General features: G+C 43.1%; 13 protein-coding genes and 2 non-coding genes across 15 annotated transcripts; 6 read left to right on the forward strand and 9 right to left on the reverse strand. All coding sequences in view use genetic code 12, as the record gives it.

Annotated features, from left to right (window-relative positions):
• Nucleotides 1–835: 835 nt before the first annotated feature.
• FOB63_000724 (uncharacterized protein) lies at nt 836–1,456 on the reverse strand (the record flags this gene model as incomplete). The annotated part of the gene is made up of 1 exon (XM_002619565.2): nt 836–1,456. The coding sequence occupies one exon, from the start codon at nt 1,454–1,456 to the stop codon at nt 836–838; it is 621 nt and encodes a 206-aa protein (XP_002619611.2).
• A 99-nt stretch (nt 1,457–1,555) lies between these two features.
• On the reverse strand, nt 1,556–1,626 carry FOB63_005514. The gene has a single exon. It is a non-coding gene; the product is annotated as a tRNA-Gly (tRNA).
• Nucleotides 1,627–1,633: 7 nt separating this feature from the next.
• On the reverse strand, nt 1,634–1,705 carry FOB63_005513. The gene has a single exon. It is a non-coding gene; the product is annotated as a tRNA-Asp (tRNA).
• Nucleotides 1,706–2,037: 332 nt separating this feature from the next.
• On the reverse strand, nt 2,038–4,032 carry AMO2 (Amo2p; the record flags this gene model as incomplete). Its single annotated transcript, XM_002619566.2, has 1 exon — nt 2,038–4,032. One exon carries the CDS (start codon nt 4,030–4,032, stop codon nt 2,038–2,040), a length of 1,995 nt encoding a protein of 664 aa, XP_002619612.2.
• Nucleotides 4,033–4,789: 757 nt separating this feature from the next.
• FOB63_000726 (uncharacterized protein) lies at nt 4,790–5,266 on the reverse strand (the record flags this gene model as incomplete). The annotated part of the gene is made up of 1 exon (XM_002619567.2): nt 4,790–5,266. One exon carries the CDS (start codon nt 5,264–5,266, stop codon nt 4,790–4,792), a length of 477 nt encoding a protein of 158 aa, XP_002619613.1.
• A 938-nt stretch (nt 5,267–6,204) lies between these two features.
• On the forward strand, nt 6,205–9,573 carry AXL1 (Axl1p; the record flags this gene model as incomplete). The annotated part of the gene is made up of 1 exon (XM_002619568.2): nt 6,205–9,573. One exon carries the CDS (start codon nt 6,205–6,207, stop codon nt 9,571–9,573), a length of 3,369 nt encoding a protein of 1,122 aa, XP_002619614.2.
• Nucleotides 9,574–9,648: 75 nt separating this feature from the next.
• Nucleotides 9,649–10,638, forward strand: FOB63_000728 (uncharacterized protein; the record flags this gene model as incomplete). Its single annotated transcript, XM_002619569.2, has 1 exon — nt 9,649–10,638. The coding sequence occupies one exon, from the start codon at nt 9,649–9,651 to the stop codon at nt 10,636–10,638; it is 990 nt and encodes a 329-aa protein (XP_002619615.2).
• A 150-nt stretch (nt 10,639–10,788) lies between these two features.
• FOB63_000729 (U4/U6-U5 snRNP complex subunit) lies at nt 10,789–12,219 on the forward strand (the record flags this gene model as incomplete). The annotated part of the gene is made up of 1 exon (XM_002619570.2): nt 10,789–12,219. One exon carries the CDS (start codon nt 10,789–10,791, stop codon nt 12,217–12,219), a length of 1,431 nt encoding a protein of 476 aa, XP_002619616.2.
• Nucleotides 12,220–12,686: 467 nt separating this feature from the next.
• Nucleotides 12,687–14,621, forward strand: FOB63_000730 (uncharacterized protein; the record flags this gene model as incomplete). The annotated part of the gene is made up of 1 exon (XM_002619571.2): nt 12,687–14,621. The coding sequence occupies one exon, from the start codon at nt 12,687–12,689 to the stop codon at nt 14,619–14,621; it is 1,935 nt and encodes a 644-aa protein (XP_002619617.2).
• Nucleotides 14,622–14,626: 5 nt separating this feature from the next.
• Nucleotides 14,627–15,715, reverse strand: FOB63_000731 (E1 ubiquitin-activating protein; the record flags this gene model as incomplete). The annotated part of the gene is made up of 2 exons (XM_002619573.2): nt 14,627–15,636; nt 15,685–15,715. The coding sequence occupies 2 exons, from the start codon at nt 15,713–15,715 to the stop codon at nt 14,627–14,629; spliced, it is 1,041 nt and encodes a 346-aa protein (XP_002619619.2).
• A 293-nt stretch (nt 15,716–16,008) lies between these two features.
• SEC23 (GTPase-activating protein) lies at nt 16,009–18,252 on the reverse strand (the record flags this gene model as incomplete). The annotated part of the gene is made up of 1 exon (XM_002619574.2): nt 16,009–18,252. One exon carries the CDS (start codon nt 18,250–18,252, stop codon nt 16,009–16,011), a length of 2,244 nt encoding a protein of 747 aa, XP_002619620.1.
• Nucleotides 18,253–19,083: 831 nt separating this feature from the next.
• FOB63_000733 (J-type chaperone) lies at nt 19,084–19,749 on the forward strand (the record flags this gene model as incomplete). Its single annotated transcript, XM_066102496.1, has 1 exon — nt 19,084–19,749. One exon carries the CDS (start codon nt 19,084–19,086, stop codon nt 19,747–19,749), a length of 666 nt encoding a protein of 221 aa, XP_065958560.1.
• Nucleotides 19,750–20,119: 370 nt separating this feature from the next.
• On the reverse strand, nt 20,120–20,965 carry CKB1 (casein kinase 2 regulatory subunit; the record flags this gene model as incomplete). Its single annotated transcript, XM_002619575.2, has 1 exon — nt 20,120–20,965. The coding sequence occupies one exon, from the start codon at nt 20,963–20,965 to the stop codon at nt 20,120–20,122; it is 846 nt and encodes a 281-aa protein (XP_002619621.2).
• Nucleotides 20,966–21,329: 364 nt separating this feature from the next.
• FOB63_000735 (GET complex subunit) lies at nt 21,330–21,947 on the forward strand (the record flags this gene model as incomplete). Its single annotated transcript, XM_002619576.1, has 1 exon — nt 21,330–21,947. The coding sequence occupies one exon, from the start codon at nt 21,330–21,332 to the stop codon at nt 21,945–21,947; it is 618 nt and encodes a 205-aa protein (XP_002619622.1).
• An 18-nt stretch (nt 21,948–21,965) lies between these two features.
• On the reverse strand, nt 21,966–24,794 carry HIR1 (Hir1p; the record flags this gene model as incomplete). Its single annotated transcript, XM_002619577.2, has 1 exon — nt 21,966–24,794. One exon carries the CDS (start codon nt 24,792–24,794, stop codon nt 21,966–21,968), a length of 2,829 nt encoding a protein of 942 aa, XP_002619623.2.
• Nucleotides 24,795–24,894: the final 100 nt, after the last annotated feature.

A 24,894-nucleotide genomic window follows, 5' to 3' on the forward strand; every position in this document is an offset into this window, starting at 1 on the left:
ATTCGAGTATTGTTTAGCATTCTATTGTACAACAAGGACAATGCATATGTGACGTTCCATGGCTGATATACGAATAGATCGGCGGCGACTATAGAAATGTCATTGGCCGCAGATTCCAAACGGAAAACTGACTTTACTCTAACGGAAAGAAAGCGCAAAAACAGGGCATCCCAAACCCAAAATAAAGCGCACTACACCAATGCACACGGTCCAAAATCTATAAGAACAGGTGTCCTCATTTTCGGGCTCATATATATGATGGAACGATCAGTGTCTGGAACGACGCATTCATTTACAAATGACCATGAAACACAAAACGATCACATAATGATTTCCATTCTTCTATTTCGGACTCAACTTGCGTTAAACAATTGACTTGGTCATTAAGTATTTAAGTTCCTCCCTCCATACAGGCCGTACACAAATTGTTAAAGAGCCCAAGTAATGTAGTCATTCATTCTAGTAGACGAAAAGCCGATTTGACTTGTCCACGGCTGAAGACACTTCAAAGTTGTGTATGATTAGTCCCCAAAATTCAATATTGGGTATTGGCTCCAGTTGTTCATGATATGACACTATAGGTTTAAGCTCCCCAAAAACGCATTTGGAGTAACGCCTCGAAGACGATTGTCATTACCCCAAGGTCAAGTTCTATTATAACCGATACCTCTGATTTTCTTCACTGCTTCATTGTGGAAGGAAAGCAGACACTCCAACCAAACAATATGATGTAGATAACATGAATCTCAATGAGGAACTACGTCCTTACAAGTATCGAATCTAAAGTCCAATTCCAAATCTCAAATATTTACTAGTGCCTAAGTCACCGGCCCAGCTAATCGTCCTGCGATACTGGGTGAACGGTCAAACGCTCAACAATACTTGCCGGTGCAATTCCAGCCATGCTGCAGTTGGTGTCGATGCTTCTACGTCTTCCACGACGCGAGGAGCTCGCCAATGTCACAATCGACTCGCTGTCCCGCTCTGCTCTCGGCTGTGTCGTATGAATACTGGGCAGGAGAGAAATGTGCGTACTTGGAGCCAACGAAGTTTCCGCTGTGGAGGCCATATATGACGAGTTGTCGGCCTGGTTTTCGGTGCTGAGAATTGAAGGTGAGTTTGTAGTAGAACCGTGGGACACCACCAGCTTCAATGGCACAGTACTGATATTGTCCGAAACATACGATTCCGAGTCGCTCGACACGTCGGTGCTTCTTTGCGATTTGCGCCCACTAGCATTTTCGGGCAAGTATTTCGTTGTGGGGAATTGCGTCTGTTGCTGGTAAGGTCTGGTCCTTAGATCGGGTCCAGTTCTCGTCTGGCCCTGGACTAAACGTTTGACCCAGGAAAATCGGCCGCGTGCGTGTCTTTTGTCGTGGACTTCCATTGGCTTGGGTAAAGGCTTATGATGGTGTTTCGGGGCCGAGACTGGGCGAGGGCTAAGATGTGTGGACATAGATGATGGATCGACAGAAAAGGCAAGGAGAAATGAAGTAGGCCAAAAGCGCGATCAAAAAAAAAAAAGCTTAATCGAACAAATAAACTTCAAAAAGAATGCGCAAGCCCGGAATCGAACCGGGGGCCCAACGATGGCAACGTTGGATTTTACCACTAAACCACTTGCGCTGAGAAGCTCCGCGACGGGGAATTGAACCCCGGTCTACCGCGCGACAAGCGGTAATTCTAGCCACTAAACTATCACGGATTTCTTGTTCGTTTCTTTAGCTGCTTATTTAAGAGGGAGCTTTTGATACTGACTCTTTTCGCTATGCAAAATCGTAAGCATGGCGGTGGTTTCGGCTTTCTTCTTGAGAGTAAGTGAACAATTGGGTCCAAACATAACATAGTTTCTTAAGTGAACATGTTGGCATTGGGTAGACCCGTCGAAAACCTATTTGAAGTTCCCTAGTATTTCCAATAATATTCCTACTGTGGTCATATCACTCTAATTCAGGCCTCTTTTCTTTCGTAACAATGTTGATTAATATAAACTATAAATTACACCCTTTCATAAATCTCCTGTACCATGTAAGTCCATTACAAAGTACTCTTGCAACACGATGGAGCAACATCATCTCCAACTTGAGCCAAAACAGACTTGTTGAAGCTGTTTGTAGCCTGAGGAATGTCCAAAGCTGGGTTGCGCTCGAAAAAGTTGAATGGCACAAGGTGGATGTTGTGGATTTCAACTGGCATCACTGGGAAATCCTCAGCTCTTGGAATATGGGTGAAGCCCAAGGTGGCCCACACAACAACATCCTCGTTTCTCACTGGATCCTCTCCCTTGACCCATTCGCCCACACCAGTGTCGGTCTGCGACTGGTTGGTGAACTCACCAGCTGCGAACAACTGGTTGTCTTGGTACTTGGTGACCCAAAGCTGCTTGGTAGCAAACTTTGCTCTCTTGACATTGAAGGAGTCCTCGTCAGCCAAAATCATTTGTCTAGCAGGCATCACCACCTTGTAACCAACATTACCCTTTGTAGTTGGGTTGACTACATTCTCATTGATGATCTTGTAAGATCTGTTGGTAAATGGAGATTGCTCAACAGAACCCGCCTTGTCCAAGTAAGTTCTCTCGGTAACAAATCCAACACCGTAAGGGTTGAGCTTGCTACGTGGCATTTTAACCACATCATCATAGCACACTGTGTTCTTGTGACCGTCAACAGCTGGGTCGATACGGAAGGACAAGATGTGCTGGTGGTATGCGGCCATGACGTTAGGACCCACAATGGTTCCCCATGGCACTGTGACATTCTCGTCAATTGGCATGGTAGACAAGATACCAGTAGCTCTGACCTCAATGTCAATGGAACCATCGTTGACGAACTTCAAGTTGACAGCATATTCGTAGTTGGCCACAGTGGCAATGGTTTGAACAACGAATTCACGCTTTCTGGCAACCACGGCATTCTCTGTTCTGTAGTTGACGTGCTTGTACAAAATTCCCGCATCCTGTTCGTGCAAACAAATGGTCGATGGCAAGACCTTTGGCTCACCAGTTCCGTTGGTGGTTCTAGTGTCCAAGTACTTGATCACACCAAGACAGTCACAGCCGAGACCCAACTTGTTTCCGTTGACACCAAAGCCACAGTCACCCAAGTCGAAAGCCTGCTTTCTGTGGTATGGAGCTCTTGGGTCACCATATGGCACAGTCATCTCAGACAAGGAGATACGGTAAAACACTTGTCTGCCCTTGAACCAACCATCGTACACAGCAAAACCTTCTCTGACAGATGGAGCCACGCGGAACTCCCAACCTTGCCAGGTAATCTTGTTGCCAGACATGTCGAAAGATGGGCCTTCTGGTTGTTGGACCAACAATGGCTTTGGGTTTCTGAGCACGGTTTCACCGTTCAAGTCTGGGTGGTACTCGACACCTGGAACAACATGCCATGGGCCGGTAGGAGTGGTGGTCTCGTCAAATCCACCTGGCAAGAAGTCAATTCTAACAAACTTCTTGGTGTGCTGTTCAAACACAGGCGAGAACTTCAATGGCAACGAGTAGTGGTTAGACTCGGAGTGGCCATTGTTGGCCAACACGTACATGAAAAACTGTACCAATGGTCTCTTTTCGTTTGGATCGTCAGTCGCATAGATCCATGGGTCGTTTCTGACAGTGTAGCCCTTTGGCAATTTCAACTTTTCAATCTCAGCCTTGACTGCTGGGTGGGTAAGACAGTAGTCTTCCCACTCCTGAACATCTTCAGGCAAGAATGGGCCCACGACGCCGTGAGGCAAGCGGGTCTTGGTAATGATGTGGCCCACAGTGACATTGACAAGAGCCTTGTTGAACTCCAATGTGTTGGTGTAGTAGTACACGTACAACACTCTAGGGATCAGGGGAAGTGGAGCACCGTATCTCTCGGCCTCCAAGTACTTGATCATGTCCTTCTTTGGTGGGTCCAATCTATCCATTTGGATAAAGTGAACGTTGTCAGAAGCAGCATGGGCGTCTTTGATCAACTTGGAAGCGATCTTGATCTCGTGATCGTAAACGCCGTCAAAGGGGTGAATAGATGGAGACATTTGTGCAAAATCGAAGTGTCAGCCTTGGATCTGAAAAATTATTTTCACTGACAGCCAACAGTCTCTATTTTATAGCATAATCGATGTCGATGGGTAGTGTCGCTTCACCTGCCTCATTGGGCACATGGCTATCGCCTTCTCATGGACCTGCCTAATTGGGCTATCGGCCTTCATCAAATGCCTTCCATTTGGCGAGATAATGTACGTGTGTGCAGGATATGTTCCCAGTCAAAATCCCGTTGTCGGCATTGGTGGAGAAAAATTACCGTGTGCCTGGTGCCAGATTGTTGTGTGTAATCCTGGCTAGAGAAAGCCTGATATCGCTCGCTTACATTTCCTAATAAGGATGTTCGTTTACCTGACGGAATTTCGCTTTAGGTACTGGTTGTCTGTTGAAATTCCGATGTCATTTTTAAGTATTACTATGCGAACACCTGGGGCCTGTAGATTATGCACTGTGGAGCTTATCCACATAATATTGACCCCCCTCATATTGTCTACAACTGGCAATCGTGTTACCCCTTGGTGTCAGGGGAAAATGACATTTTTTACTAAGCAAGGAACTTCGACACCTACAATTTTAAATCATAAAATCAGTGTAATTAAAATGTCAATCTACAATAGCTAAAATACAGTCATCCAGAGACCTTACATGCCGAAGACTTGTTTCAGCAGAGAACTAAACAAGAGCAATATGAAGCTCTAGTTGGGGGAAGTGATGGGCAGTATCTTTCGATGTCAAATCAAAGCTTGCTCGTTACTTCTGGATGGCAGGAGACCCGACTCTCACTTTCGTATGTGGATTGACAATCTCAATGACTTTTTTCGTTCTGGGAGTGCTCACGCGGGGCAAAGAGGGAACGCTTGGAATCGCTGATATCGACAGTTCCGCTGGTTGCACTGTGGGCGAAAACACCGATGCTGTGTAAGGATTGAACTTTTTGAAGGTGGGACTCGAGTTAAAGGGAAGGTTTTCTGGAATGTCGGGGCAAAACTCGAGATCGTCCTCAAGATCAAACGATTTGGACAAGTAGTATCTCATGCGAGGATTGTGCAAAGAGTAGTTGGATGTTGATGATGCAGAGGAGGATGTAGATGATAGTGACCCTGTCGTAGAACCAACAGAGCCGCTGAGATACTGTAAGTTGTGGAATGTGGGAGAGATGTTCATTTGGCCCTCCATCATCTGAGGCGAATAGGGCTGGTAGCTGTTATAAAGATATGGGTTCGACATTTGTTAAAGTGGTCAAAGTGGAAGAAACGTGGTTAGCAAGGGTGAGCCAGATTGCAAGAGACGGTTTTTCGAGTGGAAGTTGATGATACAACAAGGGAAAACACTTTGGATAGCAGTATGGGCAATTTGTCGTAGTAGATGAGTAGTAATGTGGAGTTACTCTTGAGCAAAGGGGGAAAAACCGTTTGGGGCAGAAGTTCACGTTTCTTTTTCTGATAGTGTCAGGTGGGAAGTGTGCACACTAAGGGGCCCCATACACTAATATAACAAGGGCTAAGAGCACGGTTTTTTCTGAAAGGAGACTTCACAAAATATAATGTGTTGATGTTTTGTATTTGGCTAAACTTAGTTAGTCGAGCTTGTGCCATCTCTTCTCTTTTGCTTTAGGCTTTCTCAACCTTTATTTTGGTCGGCAGGTGACTTCATGCATGGAATAGATAGTCCGTGACCTTTCAAATGCAGTCCTGGGGTTTGTGCATTAATCAAGATAGAGTGCCAGCCATACTAGAAATAATTTGCGTCAAAGTCGTCACACCAAAAATTGAATGCGTTTGGTCTTATGGCGATGGTTCTTGCTTATCATAGGCATGTTCTGCGCTCACATTCGTCGCCATATGCTATTTTTATGCCTCCCTTTGTATTGTGTTTTTGTACAGACGTCGCGTTTTTCTTTAAAAAATGTAAATACTCTTCATGCTCGCGTACCCACAAAAACATGGATGAACAAGATTATCAGAAGATCGAATAGATAACATATTTATTGCAAAGTTTCCAGTAAAGAATTTCGATCATTTCTTATATCATATCTTCTGGGAAAAGACCAAGATCCTTTATATTCCCTTTGCGCATGCTTGATTAGGAAAGTTGTAGCTCTACTTGAAACATATGTCAAACACATAAATCCAATCTTGAGCCTCAGCACCAGTCCGTAGGCAAATATGACCTTTAGCAGCATAGAACCAGAATTAGAACTTCCTTTAGCGTACAAACATAGGCAGCACCTTTTTGTGACGCTTGACAACGGTCTCAGATGCTTTTTAATCAATGATACATCAACAGATTTGGTATCAGGGTCCCTTTTAGCAGGAACCGGAAACTTCTCAGATCCACAAGAAGTTCCTGGAGTAGCCCACTTGGCAGAACATATAATGATGAGGGCCTCAAAGAAGTCCGATAAATTGGAAAACCTCATTGTCTCTTCGGGGGGTGATTTCAATGCCTACACATCTGCAGAGAAAACTTGTTTCTACTTTGAGATATCAACTTATGCTGAAAATACGATCGATAGTGAAAAATTCGTTTTAGACTACTTACTAGCAGCTCTAGCCAATCGTATCCAGAAACCTCAAATTAACGATAAGTATATCAAACAAGAAATCGTCTCAGTGGACGATGAACACAATGGCAATGGAACCAACGTGGAAAAACTCTTTTTGCATTCCTTAAAGCTTCTAGCTAACCCAGACCATCCCTTCAGCCGCTTTGGTTGTGGGAACAGCACAACTTTGAAAAGCGTTCCTACTCCCAAAATCAAATCGTTGGTTTCAGCTCATATTAATCAACACTTTAAGCCTCAAAATATGGTTTTAGTGTTGAAAGGTCCTCAAACTTTAATTCATTTGAGGAAAATGGTCGTTTCTAACTTTTCCGCTTCTGAATGGGGCCGGAATAACTCTCTCCCGTCGTCTCCTAAAACTATTCGCTCGAGCTTTTCCTTTTTCGAGGACTATACAGCAGCCAGACTTTTTGGTGACCATAATTGTCTTCTCATCAAAACTGATGTGACGAAGAAAATAAGGTTATTTTTTCCATTGAAAAGAATACGATACTTGGTCGATTATCAGCCTGTGCTGAGGTTGCTTTGTAGCTTAATTGGTGACGAATCCTTAGATACGGTTTGTGACTACTTGAAACGGAGACTTCAATGGGCAAATCAAGTTTACGTATTTCTTCAGGAAATTTGCAAGGATGAAGAAATTTTGATAATTGAAGTGGTTCCTACTATTCAAGGGCAGAAAAAGGAGGTAGAAATAAAAGAGATGATACTATTTTACATTGAAAGCACCATAGCAAATGCTTCAAAAGATCAAATCATGGAATTGGTATATCATTATGATCATATTGAAAGGTATCTTTTCTATTCCCGAAAGCCCACCATATCGTCTACAGAAGAGGTATGTTCGTACGCCGAAAGCTTGATATCAGGAGAGCTAGATAAAGAATTGATAAAAGGGTTCAAGGAATGGACATATATTGAACATGCTTATGATGATTTGCAGCTAGCCTTAAAAGAGTGCTTGACCACAAATAATCTCAAGATGGTTGTTCTTGGTGATGACATGAGATATTTGAAGATGGGCTCGACAAATGTCGTAATTGGCAAAGACCCTTTCTTCCACTTCGAATACATTCTTCTGACAGTGAGCTTTGAGCAAAGCACAAGGTTCAATTTTAAGCTTTCAACACCGAAAAAAATGATTGAAAAATGGGCACCTCTTCCATGCAAAGAGATTGCCCTTGGGAAAATGAGTAAAATCAGAGACTTCAAGTCTAGTTCACGTTCGCCCATTCTTCAATTTTTTGATGATTCTATGGAGCTATGGTTAGAAGAGTCAGAAGAAGAAAGCGAGAATACTAACATCATTGTTGCTTCAATATGTATTAAATTTCCACAAGTGTCGGCCACAACAAGAAATTCAGTTATACTTGATTTGCTAACAGAAATAGTTGGACGTGAATTGAAACCAACATTATATCACTTGGAAATGATTGGAAGCGAATGGGGAATTTACAGCAATGTCAACGGATCTATATCCATAATGGTGAATTGCACTGCAACTAAACAAGCACTTTTGATTCTCACAAGAGAAATACTAGCCAACATTAAGAGGGTTTTCAAAGCTGGAAAAAATTATAACTACCATCAACTCAAGGGCCCACGAAAAGTTTTGAGAGAGAAGTATGATGAATACGTGAAAACTTCGGGAGTGAGAAAAGTATTCGGGGCTTCTTACATGATTTTGGAGGAAAATTTGCATTCGCCCGAGGAGAGGGTGGAGGCATTGGAACTACTTGACACCAGTGATATTGAAGAATTTTTGAGTATTGTTGACAGAAGTGCATCCTATTCGTCCATTTTAATCAGTGGTTCAATGGATAAGGATGAATGCATCACCTTTTCACAACTAGTAAAATCTTCATCAAAGCCTAATTCGAGCTTCACTTCTTTGGAGAATTCAAGCATTATCCTTGGTAATGGTACCCACGTTTTTGAGATGCTGGATGAGTCTCTTTCTGCTGTAATGTACTATCTTCAAGTGGGCGAACGTGTTAACACTTACGCGTTCACTATGGCAAAAGTGATTGAGCACATCTTGAATGTAACAGCAACTGAAGAACTCCGAATGAAAAGGGAACTAGCGTATGGGTACTTCACAGGAATAAGAATTTTCAGAAGAACTTTTGGCATATACATGCTCGTGCCCTCCGGCAAATACAGTTGCAACCATATTGTCCACGAGCTTGAAGACTATTTGAAGTACATTGAGTTCACCATAGATGAAATGACTGAGAGGGACTTTCAGAATCAAATCATGAAGCCATTCATGGAGTCTTTAGACAAAGACAACAGCGACAATACTTTTCCATCTGGTCTTTTTGCTGTATTGGAACCGCAACATGGTTCTGGACCTAAGCCTACATCTGACTTCTTCAAAGAACACTGGGGCCACTTAGACCAGATTCTAAATGGCACATATAACTTCCAAAGCAGACATTGTGAGGAAGAAATCAGTTTGGCCGTATTACAAAGTATCACACGACAAGAGGTTTACCAATTCATTCGAACATACATTTCAACTGCTTCGTCACAGAGAGCAGCTTTAGTCATCTGCACAGATGCTAGCAAGTCTGAGAAACGAAGGAAAATGGTGGCGGAAACATTGGCCAGTCAGCTTCAAAAACTGGGATGTACTACAACAACGGAAGATATGATGTGTGTGCTCTCTGAGTGTGAGGATCAGCATACGTTTTCAGATATGATCAAACCTCTTCAAAAACACTTTACAGAAAGAAGACAGGGGGCAAGCTTTATGAAGTTCAGGCTCAAGTATGTTATGGGAAGCACAATCAGACGAAATAGAGATGGCATAAAAAGCAGAAGTAAAAAGAGAAGCGAGCCAGACCGGCGCACATACAACGATTTCAGAGAGATTCAAAGACAAGGGAGCATAGCACAAACAGGTGCTTTCCATCAACGAAGGGAACGTCTCGAACGGATCCTTTTGCAACAAAGTAGTGGATTCTAACGACGCATCCTAACAACATGTTCTTAAGGGAAATTATGTTCGCGCACAGTTCAACAAACGAAATACAAAGAGATCATGGAAGCTGTAAGCGTAACATTGCAAGAGTTATCTGCGGGCCTCGATGCTTCGACACTCACAGAGGCTTTTGGTCCTGAATCTTTAGGGATTCTCATCGTGAAAGACCTTCCGCCAAAATTCCATGAGCTTCGAGAAAGGGTTCTTCGTGGCATATCGGTGTTAGCGCATCTACCTGAGGAGGAATTGGCAAAACTTGAAAAGCCTGAATCAACGTGGCTTACAGGATGGTCACGCGGGAAGGAGATTCTTGCATCTAGCGGGCTTCCAGATTTCAACAAGGGCTCTTTTTATGTCAACTGTGCATTCCACAAACTGAGCCATCTTGAGGGCCCCGAACCCGAGATGGCCGCTGCATTTGAGGATTTCGCAAGTTACACAAGCCCCAACGTCTGGCCGTCAAAGCTGGAGGGACTATCTACGTTCAAGGAAGATACGAAGGAATTGTGCAATTTGATCATCGATGTGGCAGAGAAGGTAGCAGAGAACTGCGACAGAATGCTTTACACTATTGATCCGGCACACCAAGAGAACAAAATTGCATCGTTGGTTAAAAGCTCCACCTGCTCCAAAGCCCGACTCTTACACTACTACCCTACAGAGACAGAATCAGACGAGTGGTGCGGCGAGCATCTTGACCATTCTTGCATCACTGGGTTGACCAGCGCCCTTTACATTGATGAGAGGCTGGGGAAAACGTTGGACGTATGTCCAGACCCTTCGGCCGGCTTGTATATCCGTGACAGGAAAAACAAGGCGACAAAAATAGAAATTCCCGTTGATTGTCTTGCTTTTCAAACCGGGTCTGCTCTTGAAGAGATCTCGCGCGGAAAGTTCAAGGCTGTTCCACATTATGTGCGCGGAGCGAAATCTGAATATGTTTCGCGCGAAACCTTGGCGGTTTTCTGTCAGCCCAATTTGCATGAGATGGTGAATGGAAAAGAAAACTTTGCTCAGTTTGCCCAGCGGATCGTGGCTTCGCACCACTGAAATGCATATTTGCATTTAAATATCGTCATCAACTCTTTTTTTTTGTATGTATGTTCACTAGCATTAATCGTGATTCTGCTCATCTGCCTTCGAGTGCACCAAACATGTCTGCACTGCACACAATTGTAGACCACCACCAACTCTTCTTTGATGGCCCAAACATTTGCACCCGTCGTCAATGACCGCGGAAAGACAGACCGTCAGATCAGTTTGCTCATACCAACGGACGATCAAGAGGTGCGACTGGAGCTCCGAAAGTTGGGAGAGCCAATCACTCTTTTTGGTGAAGGCAAGGCTGAAAGAAGAGAGCGTCTTGTACGGCTAGTGAGTGAACGAAAACACACCAACTTTGAGTTTGCCGAAGTACAGGATGATAGCATGGACAGTGACGAAGAAGATGAAGGGGAGGAAGAAGAAGAATTCTACACACCAGGAGATGATGCATTACTAGAGGCACGGAAAGACATACTAGCGTACTCTATAGATAGAGCAGTGCAACGAGTTGACAAACAACGGAAAGTTTCTGCATCGTATAACTTTGCCCAGGTGTTGCGGCACAGACGAAATATCAATTCACAACTCAAACAATTCGAGCCCCAGGGCTCGTTTACCGTGAAAGGTAATACTAGAGCATTGAATGGCGTCCGCATCAACAGTTCCAACTCTCTAGTGGCATGTTCCTCCTGGGATGGACATGTCACCATTTTCAAAAGAGACACACAAGAATCCATAAGCCAGGCGGTGAGACTGAAACCGGGCTATCATACTGAAAAGGCGACTTTGGCATGGAGTCCTTCTGACACCACCACACTCGCTTCAGCTGGAGCAGAAGGTACTCTCAACATATGGAGAGTCGACGACGGCTCATTGACAAATACTTATCGCCGTGACAATGCTCATAGCGGACGGATTGCGCGGACAGAATTCCATCCTAGCGGAAAATACTTGGCAACGACATCTTTTGATCTCACCTGGAAACTATGGGACGTCTTGCGGCCCGAAAAGGAGATTTTGGAACAAGAGGGTCATGCCAAGGAAGTTTTCGCCTGCAGCTTCCATCCCGATGGCAGTCTTTTGGCCACTGGAGGCTTGGACGCTATAGGCCATATTTGGGACTTGCGAAGCGGCCGCACTATTGCCACGCTTGAGGGCCACATCCAAGGAATCTACAGTATGGACTGGTCTCCAAATGGATATCACCTTGCCAGTGGTAGTGCTGACTGTTCTGTGAAAATTTGGGACATGCGCAAAGCGCATGGAGCAGAGCTTTTCTCGATACCTGCTCATACCAAGATTGTCAGCGACGTACGATTTGTACAAAACACTCATTCGAGCCCATTGGCACAGCCTGTGGCAGACGAAAACGAAGAAAATACTCAGACGTTGGATGTGTCGGGCACATATCTAGCCACAAGTTCCTACGACGGTACGGTGAAGCTTTGGTCGTCAGACAACTGGCTCCATGTCAAGTCTTTGGTTGGCCACACAGACAAGGTAATGAGTGTTGATGTGGGGAAAGATGCGCTGTGTATAGTGAGCTGCGGCTGGGACAGAACCATCAGATTATGGGGAAAGGTATGAGAGGAACAATTGGCGAAAATACACGATAGAATATAAGGGAAACGATGAAAATCAGCTTCATCGATAGCATGTTGCATCTTGCTATGCGAAGATTAATAGGCTGTTGAGCACTGGGATATATGTCTCTGAATAAATAGTTGAAGTATTTCAAATGCAAAAAGAGCCTTTGGAATTAAACCACAAGAATACTTTGCACTACTTGTGTGAGTTTTCCTTTTCCTTTTCCTTTTTTTTTTTTCTTTCTTTTCAAACCAAATATATATATTTTTACTAATATCCTTCACCTAAGATCTTCAACATGATTTTTCTATCAAAATCAATGAGTTTGTAATGATATTCACTGATTGCGCCACATACAGTAGAAAATAGCGGACAGGAAAACTAAGCGACTTTGTCCTTTCGCCGCACCAATTTGTACCAGTATCGCGAACTCACATCCGCGTTACCCATCTTTTCCACTCTCTTCAATGGACTTGCTAAGCATTTTAGATGGCACTCCCGAGCCACCGATAGTCGATTTACATTTGGAACAAGTCAACAATTCGGGCGAATACAACTTGCCCACGCCTATGTTCGAGTTTCAAAAAGAGCTCACCGACCAGATTGTTTCTTTACATTATCCTGATATTCTCAAGTATTGCGAAACAAATGACACAACAGAGCTTATTGTCAAGTCTTTGGAAATCTGTGTTGATAACTGCATGCTTGTAGCAACTCACCCATACTTGCTTATCCAGCATTACATGCCCAAAAACTTGGGTATTCGAGACATTCCTGCTAAATTGGCGGAGACTAGTGGAAAGTTCAATGTTTTGAAGGATTTGATTAATGTCATTATACTGAACTCTGTGCTGAACTTACAGAAAAATGTTGGTATCGTGATGAAGAACGATTCCCGCGTTTTTGACCTAGTGGAAGCCCTTATTTTGGGTTGCTCAGGCCCGAAAAGCATCCAAAGGTACGTGGGAAACAATGTAAAGAAAGAATCTTCAAGAGGTGGGAAAAACTCAAAAGATTCAAAGCAAACGACCATTCATTTGATTCCACACGACGGTATGGTCACTAAAAACGAAAGCGAGTTCAAAAGTGCCAAGTTCAATGCTTTGATTGTTTTGGACGGCTACGTTGATACCGATTCTGCCTTTTTCAAGGGCCTACGCACCCAAAATCGTCGTGGAGAGGAGTCCGTTTTCATTCGCTTGATCCCAGTAAACACCATCGAACATTGCCTTCTACATTACAAAGACTTCAAAGACTCTGACTCATACCTATACAAACTCATATCTTGCATCGTTTGTATGAGAGATCAAATCGGAAACTTGCAACCAGACCTTTTTCCCATCTACAACCAGAATCTCACATACTTGTCTCACACATTCTTTGATCATGTTTTCCGTCGAGACTTGCGTTCGTTCCCAGTTTGGCCCTTACCCGAACTTCCAAACATTCCCAAGTTTTCGGCAACCGATGTTGAAAGATCATTGCTTACCGAAGTTGTGTATCACTATACCCCATACGATTCCAATGAAACTGCTAACGAGACGTCGCCGAAAAAGAAATCGTACTACGAAACGAAACGCTTGCAGTCAGAATACGTCTCAAATCCTCTCAAAAATGACTATAATGCCTTGAGCGGGATTCATAATCATGATCAATTGTGGGCAAAAACGGAGAAGGACCGTTCAATTCTTTCACATAAACTAATTTTGCAGCTTAATACAGGTTATTTGAGCTTATCCAAAGTCGAAGAAGAATACAACGCTTACACTGAATATAACAAGCCAGAAAGACAGCAAAAAATTGGTCGGCGGACTGATGAAATAAAGTCAACGTTATCAAAGATTCTCGATGACATAGATCACTCTGAGCAAAGAATTCAGATAGCAGAGAAAAAGACACTCAAACGTAACGAAGAAGTCAAGTCTCTTGAAGAAAGCACGAAAGAGGCGAAAGAAAAGCTTTCCAATTTCATTGAAGAGAACAATATCGAGAAAGATTCCGCGAAGGGACGTTTTATTGCGAATCAGTTGAAGATTTGGGATTTGCAAAACGAGGTCAAGGGACTTGCTTCGAAAATACAAACGAAACGTGAAGAAAGAGACTACATGGCAAAGGAAGTATCAAATTGTGTTGAGTCTATAAAAACTTCAGAGGCGCAAACAAAACAAACACAGGAGAGCATCACCGAGTTGAAACGGTCGTTGGCATCAGCAGAAGAACAAGAACGTTTGGCTAAAGGAGCCTTTAAAAAGCAAAAGCTTTCCATTAATGCTTCCTATGAAAAGCTTCAAAAGGAAAACGAAGCCCTCCGAACAAAGATGACCAAATACTTGAAGTTTTTGAGGGAAACGTCTCATCTCAAAAAAAGAAAAGGCAGAGGCCTTACTCCAAGTCTTCGCTAATGAATTTATAAGTAGTAAATAGGAATTTCAGAGCGATGCGAGTCTAAAATGAGACAGTTGTTGATGGGGCTTTCTTTCTGTCCTAGAAACTGGATTACATCTTGTGCTAGAAAACCACCCAAAATAGAAGCCACTGGTGCAAATTCAGTGAATGCTTGTGCAGAGAAAAGGTCTAAATATTCTTCACTAACAATCGTCGGAAGAATATCAAGTGACTCGCATTTTTCCAACAGTAGCTTGCGAAGAAGTTCCTTGTCCAAATTTTGTTCAGGATCAGAAGGCTTCTCTACCTCGAAAAGAGAGAGAATCAATGGTAATGCTGGCGATAATCTCTTAAGTTGTCTTTTGTTCAACTGTCTCGTCAATTTGGAGGATGTAAATAATCCTGATAGAGGGAAGAACTCGTCTTCAATGGTTACTAGCTCCACATTCTCCAGTTGCTTATATTCAACTTTTGTGATTGTCTTAACATCATTAATTTTCAGGTTTACTTCACGAGGCTGATTGCCCCTCTCAGTTTGAATTCTAGACTCATGCTTGATCAAGTCAGAGAAAATGTATCCAAACATGCCATGCATACCGGTGACATAAAAAGGGATACCATAATTTCTTAAAATAGTATTAATGTCAATGATTTCCTTCTTGGTGAGTTCTGTGGCAACAACCAAATCGAAACTTCCAAAATATTCAGGGGCCACATCTGAAAGTTTGCTCGTGTTAATGCGAAGATCAACTCTGGGATTCAACTCCTTGATAGCTGGAAGAACATGAGGAAGTTTGAGTTCACCAATGATAGAATCATCGTTGGGTAAGAAAAACTGTGCTGCATAGTCTTCTTCTTTGATAGTCGAGCCATCCAATATTTCTATCGAATTAAGTCCGCCAAGAGCAAGATTTTTAATGATTTCAGTCCCAATACCTCCCAAGTTGATTATTAGAAGTTTTGCTGAGCGCAACCGAAGTTGTGTGTCTGTGCCCCAAAGTCTGATTTGACGGTCATATAGCGCAATCTCATCTTAAGCGTTAGAATTTACCAATTGATAGAGTTCAGAGTTCAACATACCTGCGCTAAGTTCTTCATTGGTTACTAACATTGTTGATGTCAATGGAAACTGACTTTGAGATTTTCGCGCAAAATTGTATTGATGATTCCACACTGGTTACTACTAAACCTTTGTTCAAAAATTATTTAAAATTGGCTATATGCTTACAATGGTTCAGATTTATGACCCAGCAAGAAGAAGTAAACACAATCATTATATGAATTTATAATTTGCGTTTGTTCTATTCCAGGTATGTTATCCTCTCACTTTCTTTTTTCTATTGCTTGTTATTTCTTCACTTCTTATCCACTCCAGACTTGCTCAATGGACAGAAAAGAAACTCACTAGTTGGAAGAAGAAACAACCAATTTTTGCAAATGAGACATGAACACTTGAAGTGAGACGTCATCAGTCAACACAACTGCTCCCTTCGAAATGTCTTGAGAGTTGTACGAAGTACTTGGGTTCAACTTGGAGTACAAGAATCTTGCCTGAGATCCGCCCTCTTCGGTATCAATGAATCTGGGTAATGGGAAACGGTCAATCAACAACTCACCAGCTTCCAACTTTGGATCCTCCAACAATCTTTTGAAATCAGCGTATTCTTCTTGGTCCTGATATCCTGCTTGGCGCCATTGAGCAATGGTTCTACCGTGGAAAATCAAAATATGGAAGAAGGTGTCCAAAAGCAAAATGCGGTCATCTTTAATGGACACAGAATCCAATAAAACAGCCTCTGGCTCTTCAAGGTCCAAACCGAACGATGTTAAAGTTGGCTGGATCATAATTAAAGAGTTGTTTGTATCTTCGGTCATTAAGATATGTCTGTAGAACGCAGTTTCATCAGGGGAGTTATTGAAAACTTGCAAGAATTGCGACCTTCTCAAGTAGTAAATGAATTGAGGATACAAGGCAAATTGTGGATGCAATCTGAAGGACTCCTCCACATCTTTCCTATAGTCTGCAAATTTTTGGCACAACTTGATCAACATACGATCTATCCATCTCAACACATCGGCACCATCATCTTGCTCGGACTTGAAAAGAGTGACTCTAGCCATCAAGACAGCTGCAGCTTCCTGGTCAAATGATTGAGCCAAGATTTGCTCGTCACCAGTCAAGATGTTAGAGACAGTAGTCACTCTCATTCTATAAGTTCCAGACGAATGTTGGTAGTGCGTGATGAATTGGATATAGGATTGGGCGTTTGGAGGCAAAGGAGACACGTTGGCAACATCAAAGAAAATGGCATAAGTGTGTTGAGGAGAGAGTGAGCAGATTCTATATTGCGAACTGCCTCCAACTCCCACCTCGTTCTCCGAAACATTTGGAGTCTTAACACCCAAAGATGAGGCATGTCCAATCAAGCCACTGACTTTCAATTCTCTAGAACACTTGATGTCCAAAGTGGCATTGAAGCCCATAAGTAAGTAGTCTTCCGAATCCTTGCTGAACAACTTCAAGAAAGATTGTTTGAAAATAGACGTGGTAAAAGCATCTGACAACAACAAGACACCACCAGTTTTGCTGCACAAAGACTTCATTTCCAAGAAGCCGACTTGATCCAAACAGCCGCCAAAAAGATCAACGGTGTGGGAGTTTTTGACAGCTTTTGCAGCTACTGCGTCATAAAACTTAACAGCTTTTTTGTAGTGCTTTGCATTGTCCTTGTCGATATCGGAGTGCGATCTGATTGGCTCTCTTAACTTGTTACTCACAATCATACCAGGATTCAAAGTGCACAGACCAGCCGAGAACAAAAAGATTCTGGCACCAAAACCAGAAAAGGTGTTGGCGAGTAAAGTCGTGGCAACGTTGATAGCCGAACCCGTACAACGCAACGGTCTATCACCATGAGCAACAGGCCATGGGTCAGCACTCAAGTTTTCCAAGATGGTGGTCAACTGATATTCCACCTCTTCGAGAGGCAAGAAGAATCTGTGCAAGGAGTTTGGAACGTTCATTTGACCTGGTTGCACCACAACCGGTTTGTTTAACATTTCTGTAACCTGCTTGTCAGTGTATTCTTTATCGCCTCTGAAAATGTATGATCTGTTGACGTTTTCGGCCGCCAAATCATAGACTTGAACCATGGTACCATATGTGATCAAGCCAACCAAAGCGTTAGGTGGTAAGTACGACAAGGAAATTACCAAAGTTTCCTTCAATGCTTTCAAATTGTCCTCATCTTGGCACAAGTCAACGACAAAACAGAAGATTGGAGGTTGTTGCACAGGCTTGGCTGTGATATACTCGATCGTGGATGAAAGAGGACTCAACTCGATAGGCAAGTTTTCTTGGGTAATGTTTTGGTAGTGAGGAGGCAATTGGCTTCTGGTGCCACACAATGGACATATCCAAAAGCCTGTTGGATCAACAGAACAGTAGGGGTTCAAGATGCTTCGGCACTGAGAGTTTTGACAGTAGCATGGATCATAGGCGGCAATGGGCAAATCCTCCCTGTATTTCATAGGGGTGTACAATACACCAGTAGGGACGACAATCTTGCTAGCTTCGGCCTTGGTGGAAGGAAACGAGTTCCATGCAAAACGGACACCATTGATATCCTCGGCTTCCTCGAAATCCATGGCGGGCTAGGACGTTCAGTGCGTTGATAAAGATTGGAACCAGAAGAAAAACAGGTGTAAAAAGTAAAAAAAAAGATGGATGACTGAACCCAGTAAGTGTATACCTAGACAATAATGGATACAGAATAGCAGGTTTCAAGGACCAGAGTGTGATGTATACCACTTGAAGGCTTTGTTTGCAATCTGAATCTTGAAAAAACTCGTCGCTGGTAGAGGCCAACACACGGGCGTGCGCCCACCATAAATAGGAACGCGATTCAAGCGAGGCAATAAAGTAAGAAATTGTGGAAAGGCGAGCATAATAGAAGCTAGAAAGAAGATACTAAATGCTATAAATGGAGTAATGCGTAACGTTTTCATGAAGACAAGATTAGTTCAAAGCTGATAGACTCAAAAATTCAAGGAAAAAATAACGACAAACATGTAGAAATGTAGAGGGCCTGTTCTATTACTTTAACCAGGCGATGGGCACTCTGAAACAACGTACTTCAAGGTAGACTGAAAGAAGTCTCTCCAACTAACGGTTTGAGGGTAAACATGTGCTACCGTTCTCGTAACTTGCACATCGATCATCAAATATTAGAGAGAAGCGTTAGTATACCTTGCGATTCAACCATCCAACAGCAGCAAATTGCTGACATTATGGTGTAAGTGATAATGGGTCAGTGACAATACGTTATGTCCTCTACTTTTCAAATTTGCAAATTTCTTTTCATTCTACGCAAAAAATTCATACTTCGGTGGAAAGTACATAGTACATCTTGTGTATAAGTGCGCATACTAAACCCCACGATTGCCTTTTGCTAAAGTCTACTACTATTCACTACCACAATGTTCCGAAAAAGCGCTCTGCTTCCGGCAAAATTGCTAAGAACATATGCGACCCATGTCAAGAACTATTTTGATCTCTTTCCGAAATCATTTCCAAGCGGAGGGCCTCCGAAAGATCCGTTTTCGGTGAATCTACGCCAATTGCGCAGAGAATACAGAAATCTTCAAAGTGAACACCATCCTGACATTGTTATGGGCTCATCGGCTTTTGCTGACTCAAGTTCTCCCAAAGACAACACTTCTGCAAACATAAACAAAGCATATTCTACCTTACGGAACCCGTACACAAGAGCAGCATACTTCATTCAGCTCCATCATCCGGAACATATTGACATTACCAAAGATGAGGTAGCCAAGCAGCTAATTTCCAAGTTTGAAACAGAGTCAAAGGACTACCAGCTTGACTACAAAGAGCTATTGATGACTGTGTTAGAAGCACATGAAGCGTTGGAGTTAGCTCTGTCCGAAACAGATTTGGAAATGCTCACACAAGAAAATGAAAATCTCATGCAAGAGACAGAAGCAAAACTTGAAGAACTCCTTTCGCAGGACCCAATTCCATGGGACGCAGTTCTCATTGAAAGCATTCGTATGAAATACTGGGTGAATATTGCCAACGGCATCAAGGACTGGGAACCAGGAAAGCCAGTTCTCCTTACCCACTGAAGAAGCTTTCCATATGTACGCGACGTCAACCATAGCAGTTCCATCATCATATATTACAAAATGATCCTTATATAAGCGCTGTAGATAAGAATTGTTGACAACAGTACTCTTCTGACACCAAAAAGTAGGTATACCATGAAGAAGCGACTTCCATTGTCCCGTCCGGAAAAATAGCTGTTCCATGAGCATTTGCTGCCCAAAGCAAATCGGAAGCGATATCTCGTAATTGCTTTCACTCTTCACTTGATTGATTGCTTCATAAAATCTCCTTAATCATTTCAACGCCACCACTTCATGAATTCGCCCGTCCATCTGTTCCTTATCGTATCAGTTGACTGCAAGATATGTACTCAAGGTAAGATTTCTATCATTAATTACCGTCGCTGGCCATAGTCTTGTCGTCATCATCGGCCTCCTCAGAGGCAGCTTCAAGCTCCAAGTTTGTATCCTCATCTGGAAGACTCAACTCGCAACTATCGAACTCAGCCTTCTCTTGCTCAGTCTCTGGCATTTGCCTCAACCATTTCATCCGCGGCCCACTGGCACTTGACTCGTGGATTTTAAAACCGAAAAGCCGCAACCCGAAATTATCCTGATTTACCCTATTGATTCTGAGCCGACACTGATTGTCGATTTCAGGGAACATCTTGACCAAAAGACCCGGGAACGACGTGCCAAAAAACGCACCGTCAATATTTAAGTACCGTGAGCTCAGAGGCAAATATATGTCGCTGCAGCAAGGACAGTATAGCCTCACCGTTTCTTGACCTGGAATATCTGTGGCACCGACGGGAATCAAATGCATTCCGTCGCAATAGTAGCGCGGGCAAATACCAAACTCGCTTCGTTCAAATTTGCTGGCCATGGCTGTCAACCCTGGCTTCGATGTAATGTATCTTGCATGTATAAGCCCATACAAAAGCTCGGCGGAGTGTGATAGCAATGCTTTGTTGGGCAAATCGCCCCTCTTGCCACCCGAGGAACCGCCTGAAGCACCAGCAGCGGCACTGCTATTATTGCCATCAGCAGTCTCGACCTGGTAGTCCAAAATTGTGTACAATGCTTCCCGATAATATGGAACTTGCAGAGATAAGCCCGTTAAGTTGAAATCGTCGTCTATGAACTCCTGGGCAACGGGAACAAAGTAATCATGCCCAAAGGCTTCACAAAACTGCTGGATCCAAGGCACATAGTCGTCTTCTGGGTCACTCGACATTGGAACGGATTTGTGGCTAGTGTAAAGATGAACGTGCCTTGTAATGGGGAGGAAAAAAACGAGCTACGTGCTTGAAGAGGCGCACGTGACACGATCGTCCTCTTTGGTTGATAACACTTTTGGAGATGTGAAGTTTATCACCAGAAACGAGAAAAAATAAATAAAACAAATGGAATAACTAACGTGGAAACCAAGTATAGACAAAGAGCCGGTGGATTTGAACTTGAACACATCTTCCTTAGCTCCATCTATCGTGGCCTGTCCAGACGAAGTATTGTGCCACGTGATTTCCGGTCGGCGAGCACCAACGCACCTAAGTACAAGAGTGGCTGGAAAACCCTAGCGTGGAATTATTACTTCAAAAATGTTTGAACTTCAACCCTCAAGTATCGTGGTTCTCGTTTTTTGCGTACTTGCTATAAAGGTGTGCATCAGCCTAATTGGCAAGACAACGATCCAAGACAGAATATGGTATCTTTACACTATTGGAGCATCTAAAGCTGGCCATTCCAAATTTGTGGCTCTCGCCCAGAAAAGAGAAGAGTTAGTCAGAGTAAACAAGGAAAGAAGAGCAATAAGTGCACAGGACGAGTACGCCAAATGGACTAAGCTCAATCGCCAGTTTGACAAGTTGAACAGTGAGGTGAATGACTTGGCTGAGGCCACTTCGAGCGAAAAGGCTCAGATTTCTAAACTTGTCAACCTAGCCATTGCTGCCACGACAACGGCACCTATCTGGTTTTCCAGAATTTGGTACAGAAAAGTTGTTTTATTCTATCTTCCACCCAAGGTATTTCCCTATTACATCGAGTGGGTTCTTGCATTGCCATTTATAGTTACGGGCGGCGTGGGTTTGACCGTATGGATGTTTGCTCTCAATTCCGTCTTGTCTTCCTTGGAGTTTTTGATAAAGTTTTATCTCGAAGAGCCTGTGAAAAAGCCCGAGGCTCCAGCTGCTTCTGAAGCTCAAACTAAACAATAATCGTCTCTTAATATACGTTCACGCATTGATAAATTCAATAGACTCCCGAAGCCGGTAGGCCATTGATTCTTGAAGCTCTTGGTTCGATTCGTTGAACGTATATTTGCTTCTTGCTCCTTTTTGCACTTTTTCTTGAAAGTCATTAAACAGTTTCTCCATGACCACGGACGCAGTGTTTGGGAATAAATCACCGCTATTTTTTTGTTCATTTATGCACAAGTAATGCCAAGAGTCCATCACTTTTGTCCAAATCATCATACTCGCACAATAAGAGTACACTGTACTAGAATTCTCGAGAATAATATAAGGCATTCCTGTTCGCTCATCCACTTCTAGAGCTCTAAGATTTTCCACAGAAACGTGTGGAACCAGGATGTTTTTCTTTTCGACGTGTTCCAGCGTCTCTGGTAATGCAGTTTCACAATTGAGTGCTGGCGCAACCGAAACACCTTTTAAAACTGCTTCTATCATTCTTTGGCCCTTTCCATAGTTGGGAAACTTCCAAGAGAATAATAGACCTGAACTTGTCAAGAGTAGCAAATAAGCTCCGTTTTGCTTTGCTACAACAACATTGCTTCCCATTTCCATAGAAGGTGTAACGTAAATACCAGATTCAGCTCGAATAATCTGGACAGTGCCATGGAAGGAAACTAGAACGTAAAATGCTAGCTTTCCTTCAAAAATAATCGGCACAACCTGCTGGATCTTGAAAGGGAAATACAATATGTAACTCTTTCGAGAAGCCTTCTCATCGTTCGTCACAATGACTTGCGTTGGATCTTGAAAGTCTACCCTTTGTGTAACATCCATATTCATGGATTCGTCATCTTCGGCCCATTCCAGGCCATTACGGATCTCGACAATAGAAGTAACGTAGTCGTTTTTCTCATCCAAATCCATTCCATTCTGGTGCAGTTCTTCATGTTCTAAAAGATCAGTAAATGGTTTACCCATGTGTTCTATGCTGTTAACAATCACACGGAAGAGTAGGTTTTCGTTGATGGAATCAAGTGCCGCAGTACTAATTAAATCTGAGTTTGTCAGCACTTGCATATCCTTGATATGTATGATTTTATGCAATTCGTTGTTCATGACAGCTTGGTCTTTATAAAGGACTTCAGGAAGAAGAGAAACCATCTTGAAAGGTGTAGGATATCTCAGTTCCATAAGAAACTTCTTATACTTTCGAATTTTTCTTCTCACGCTAGCAGTTGAGATTGCTTGCATTCGAGATGCGTGGGATTCATCAAAACCCATGTCTTCATTATCGTTATCTTGGTCCCTGTTCTTGTCTTCATCGTCTTGCTTTATTGCTCGCAGTCGAAGTCCATGTACACTGGTCTGTAGACCTAATCTCGGCAAGAAATATGAAGTTTGTGACATTTTCGAAGCAATATCAAATTGCTTAGACACTTTGGTCGAGCTAGGAATACTTGAACTTGACTTCGACGAGCCCGATAACTGTGATACCAATAAAGGAGCCACACGCTTCTTTCCATTTTTCATTATCTTAACCTTTTGCGATAAGAGTGTCGGCTTAGGTGATTGTCTTGCCTCTATCAAATTAAAAGACTTCTCATTGGAAGCATGTTTCGAAAGTGTTGCTGAATTATCGCTCGTATCATTTGGCTTGGCTGATGTTCCCTCTACATGGTTCAAAGATTGTTTAGCCGCATCCTTTGTGATGCTGGAAGTATTCACCTTCTGCGAAGGCTCTCCCTGAGTAGAATGAATTTTCTGCGACGAAGCACTTTCGGTCAGATCCATGATACTCTCTAGTAGTAGCTGTTCTGCACTTTCGGGGAAGATAGCCGAGTCTCTTGTACCACAATAGCGAACGAGCTGTGAATCATTCACATCTTCGCTCACCACTTCACCCAATTCACCTTTGTCAAAAGCCACACAAGTAATAGATCCATCTAAAGCACTCAAAAAAAGGCTTTCTCCATCAGGAGACCAGCAGATATCCGTGATGGAATTCTGTACAATGTCTTCTGCCACCACTAAGGGCCTCGTCAAAGCAGTGCTCCATATCGCCAAAGTTCTGTCCTGACCCCCAGACGCGAGGATGGTTGTAAGTTTCTCCGTCTTTGCAGACTTGTCAAGACGAAAGATTCTAGGAGAAAACGAGCACACCTCACACGGAGCCTCATGGCCAATGAGAGAAACATCTGTGGCCCAATTACCTCTGTTGATAATGACCACAGAAGTGACTGGCCCATTCGTCGCATTAGGAACGGCAATGTGTTGGCCATCTGGGGACCAAGACATTCTGCGGAAATAAGAGGTGAGAGGAGATTTCTTGAAAGGATCCATGATGATTTGCTCCATCTGGAACTCATAATTGCTGGATGAAACATCATTGAACTTTCTATAGTATCGAAAAATGCGGACTGTTCGATCGTCAGAAGCAGTGACAAAAAACTTGTTAGCTGGATCAAACACAATTCCTTTGACCATCGATTGATGAATATCGTACCGTTTGATACGTTCAAAAGTTGTACCACTCCAAATGATGATGGACCGATCCAACCCAACACTGATGAGAAGTGCTCCATCTGGAGACCAGCTAATATCCTGGACATCGTTGTCGTGAGCAACCAATCTTTTTCTCACTGTCCAATGCTCCAAATCTGCCTCAGTTTCCCCGAACTGCTTGGGCCGATTCTGATCGTCATCTTTCTCCCAAATGAGCACGATTTTGTCGTCAGACGCAGAAGCTAGAAACCGCCCGTCAGGTGAAAATTTGACGCATGTCACCACACCATTGTGTCTAGTCATGGATGCCAAAGGTCTCTCCAACTCGTGAGCCGACTGTGTTTCCATGCGCCGTTGAAGCGAGCTCATTTCCGGCTGCTCTGATTCCAGCTTATATCGGAGAATGGACTGGACATCCCATATCTTCACTTTGCCGTCCAAACCTCCCGATGCTAGTTTGGTACCGTCG

This window comes from Clavispora lusitaniae (genome assembly GCF_014636115.1).
Source record: "Clavispora lusitaniae strain FDAARGOS_655 chromosome Unknown tig00000003_pilon, whole genome shotgun sequence".
Taxonomy (NCBI): domain Eukaryota; kingdom Fungi; phylum Ascomycota; class Pichiomycetes; order Serinales; family Metschnikowiaceae; genus Clavispora; species Clavispora lusitaniae.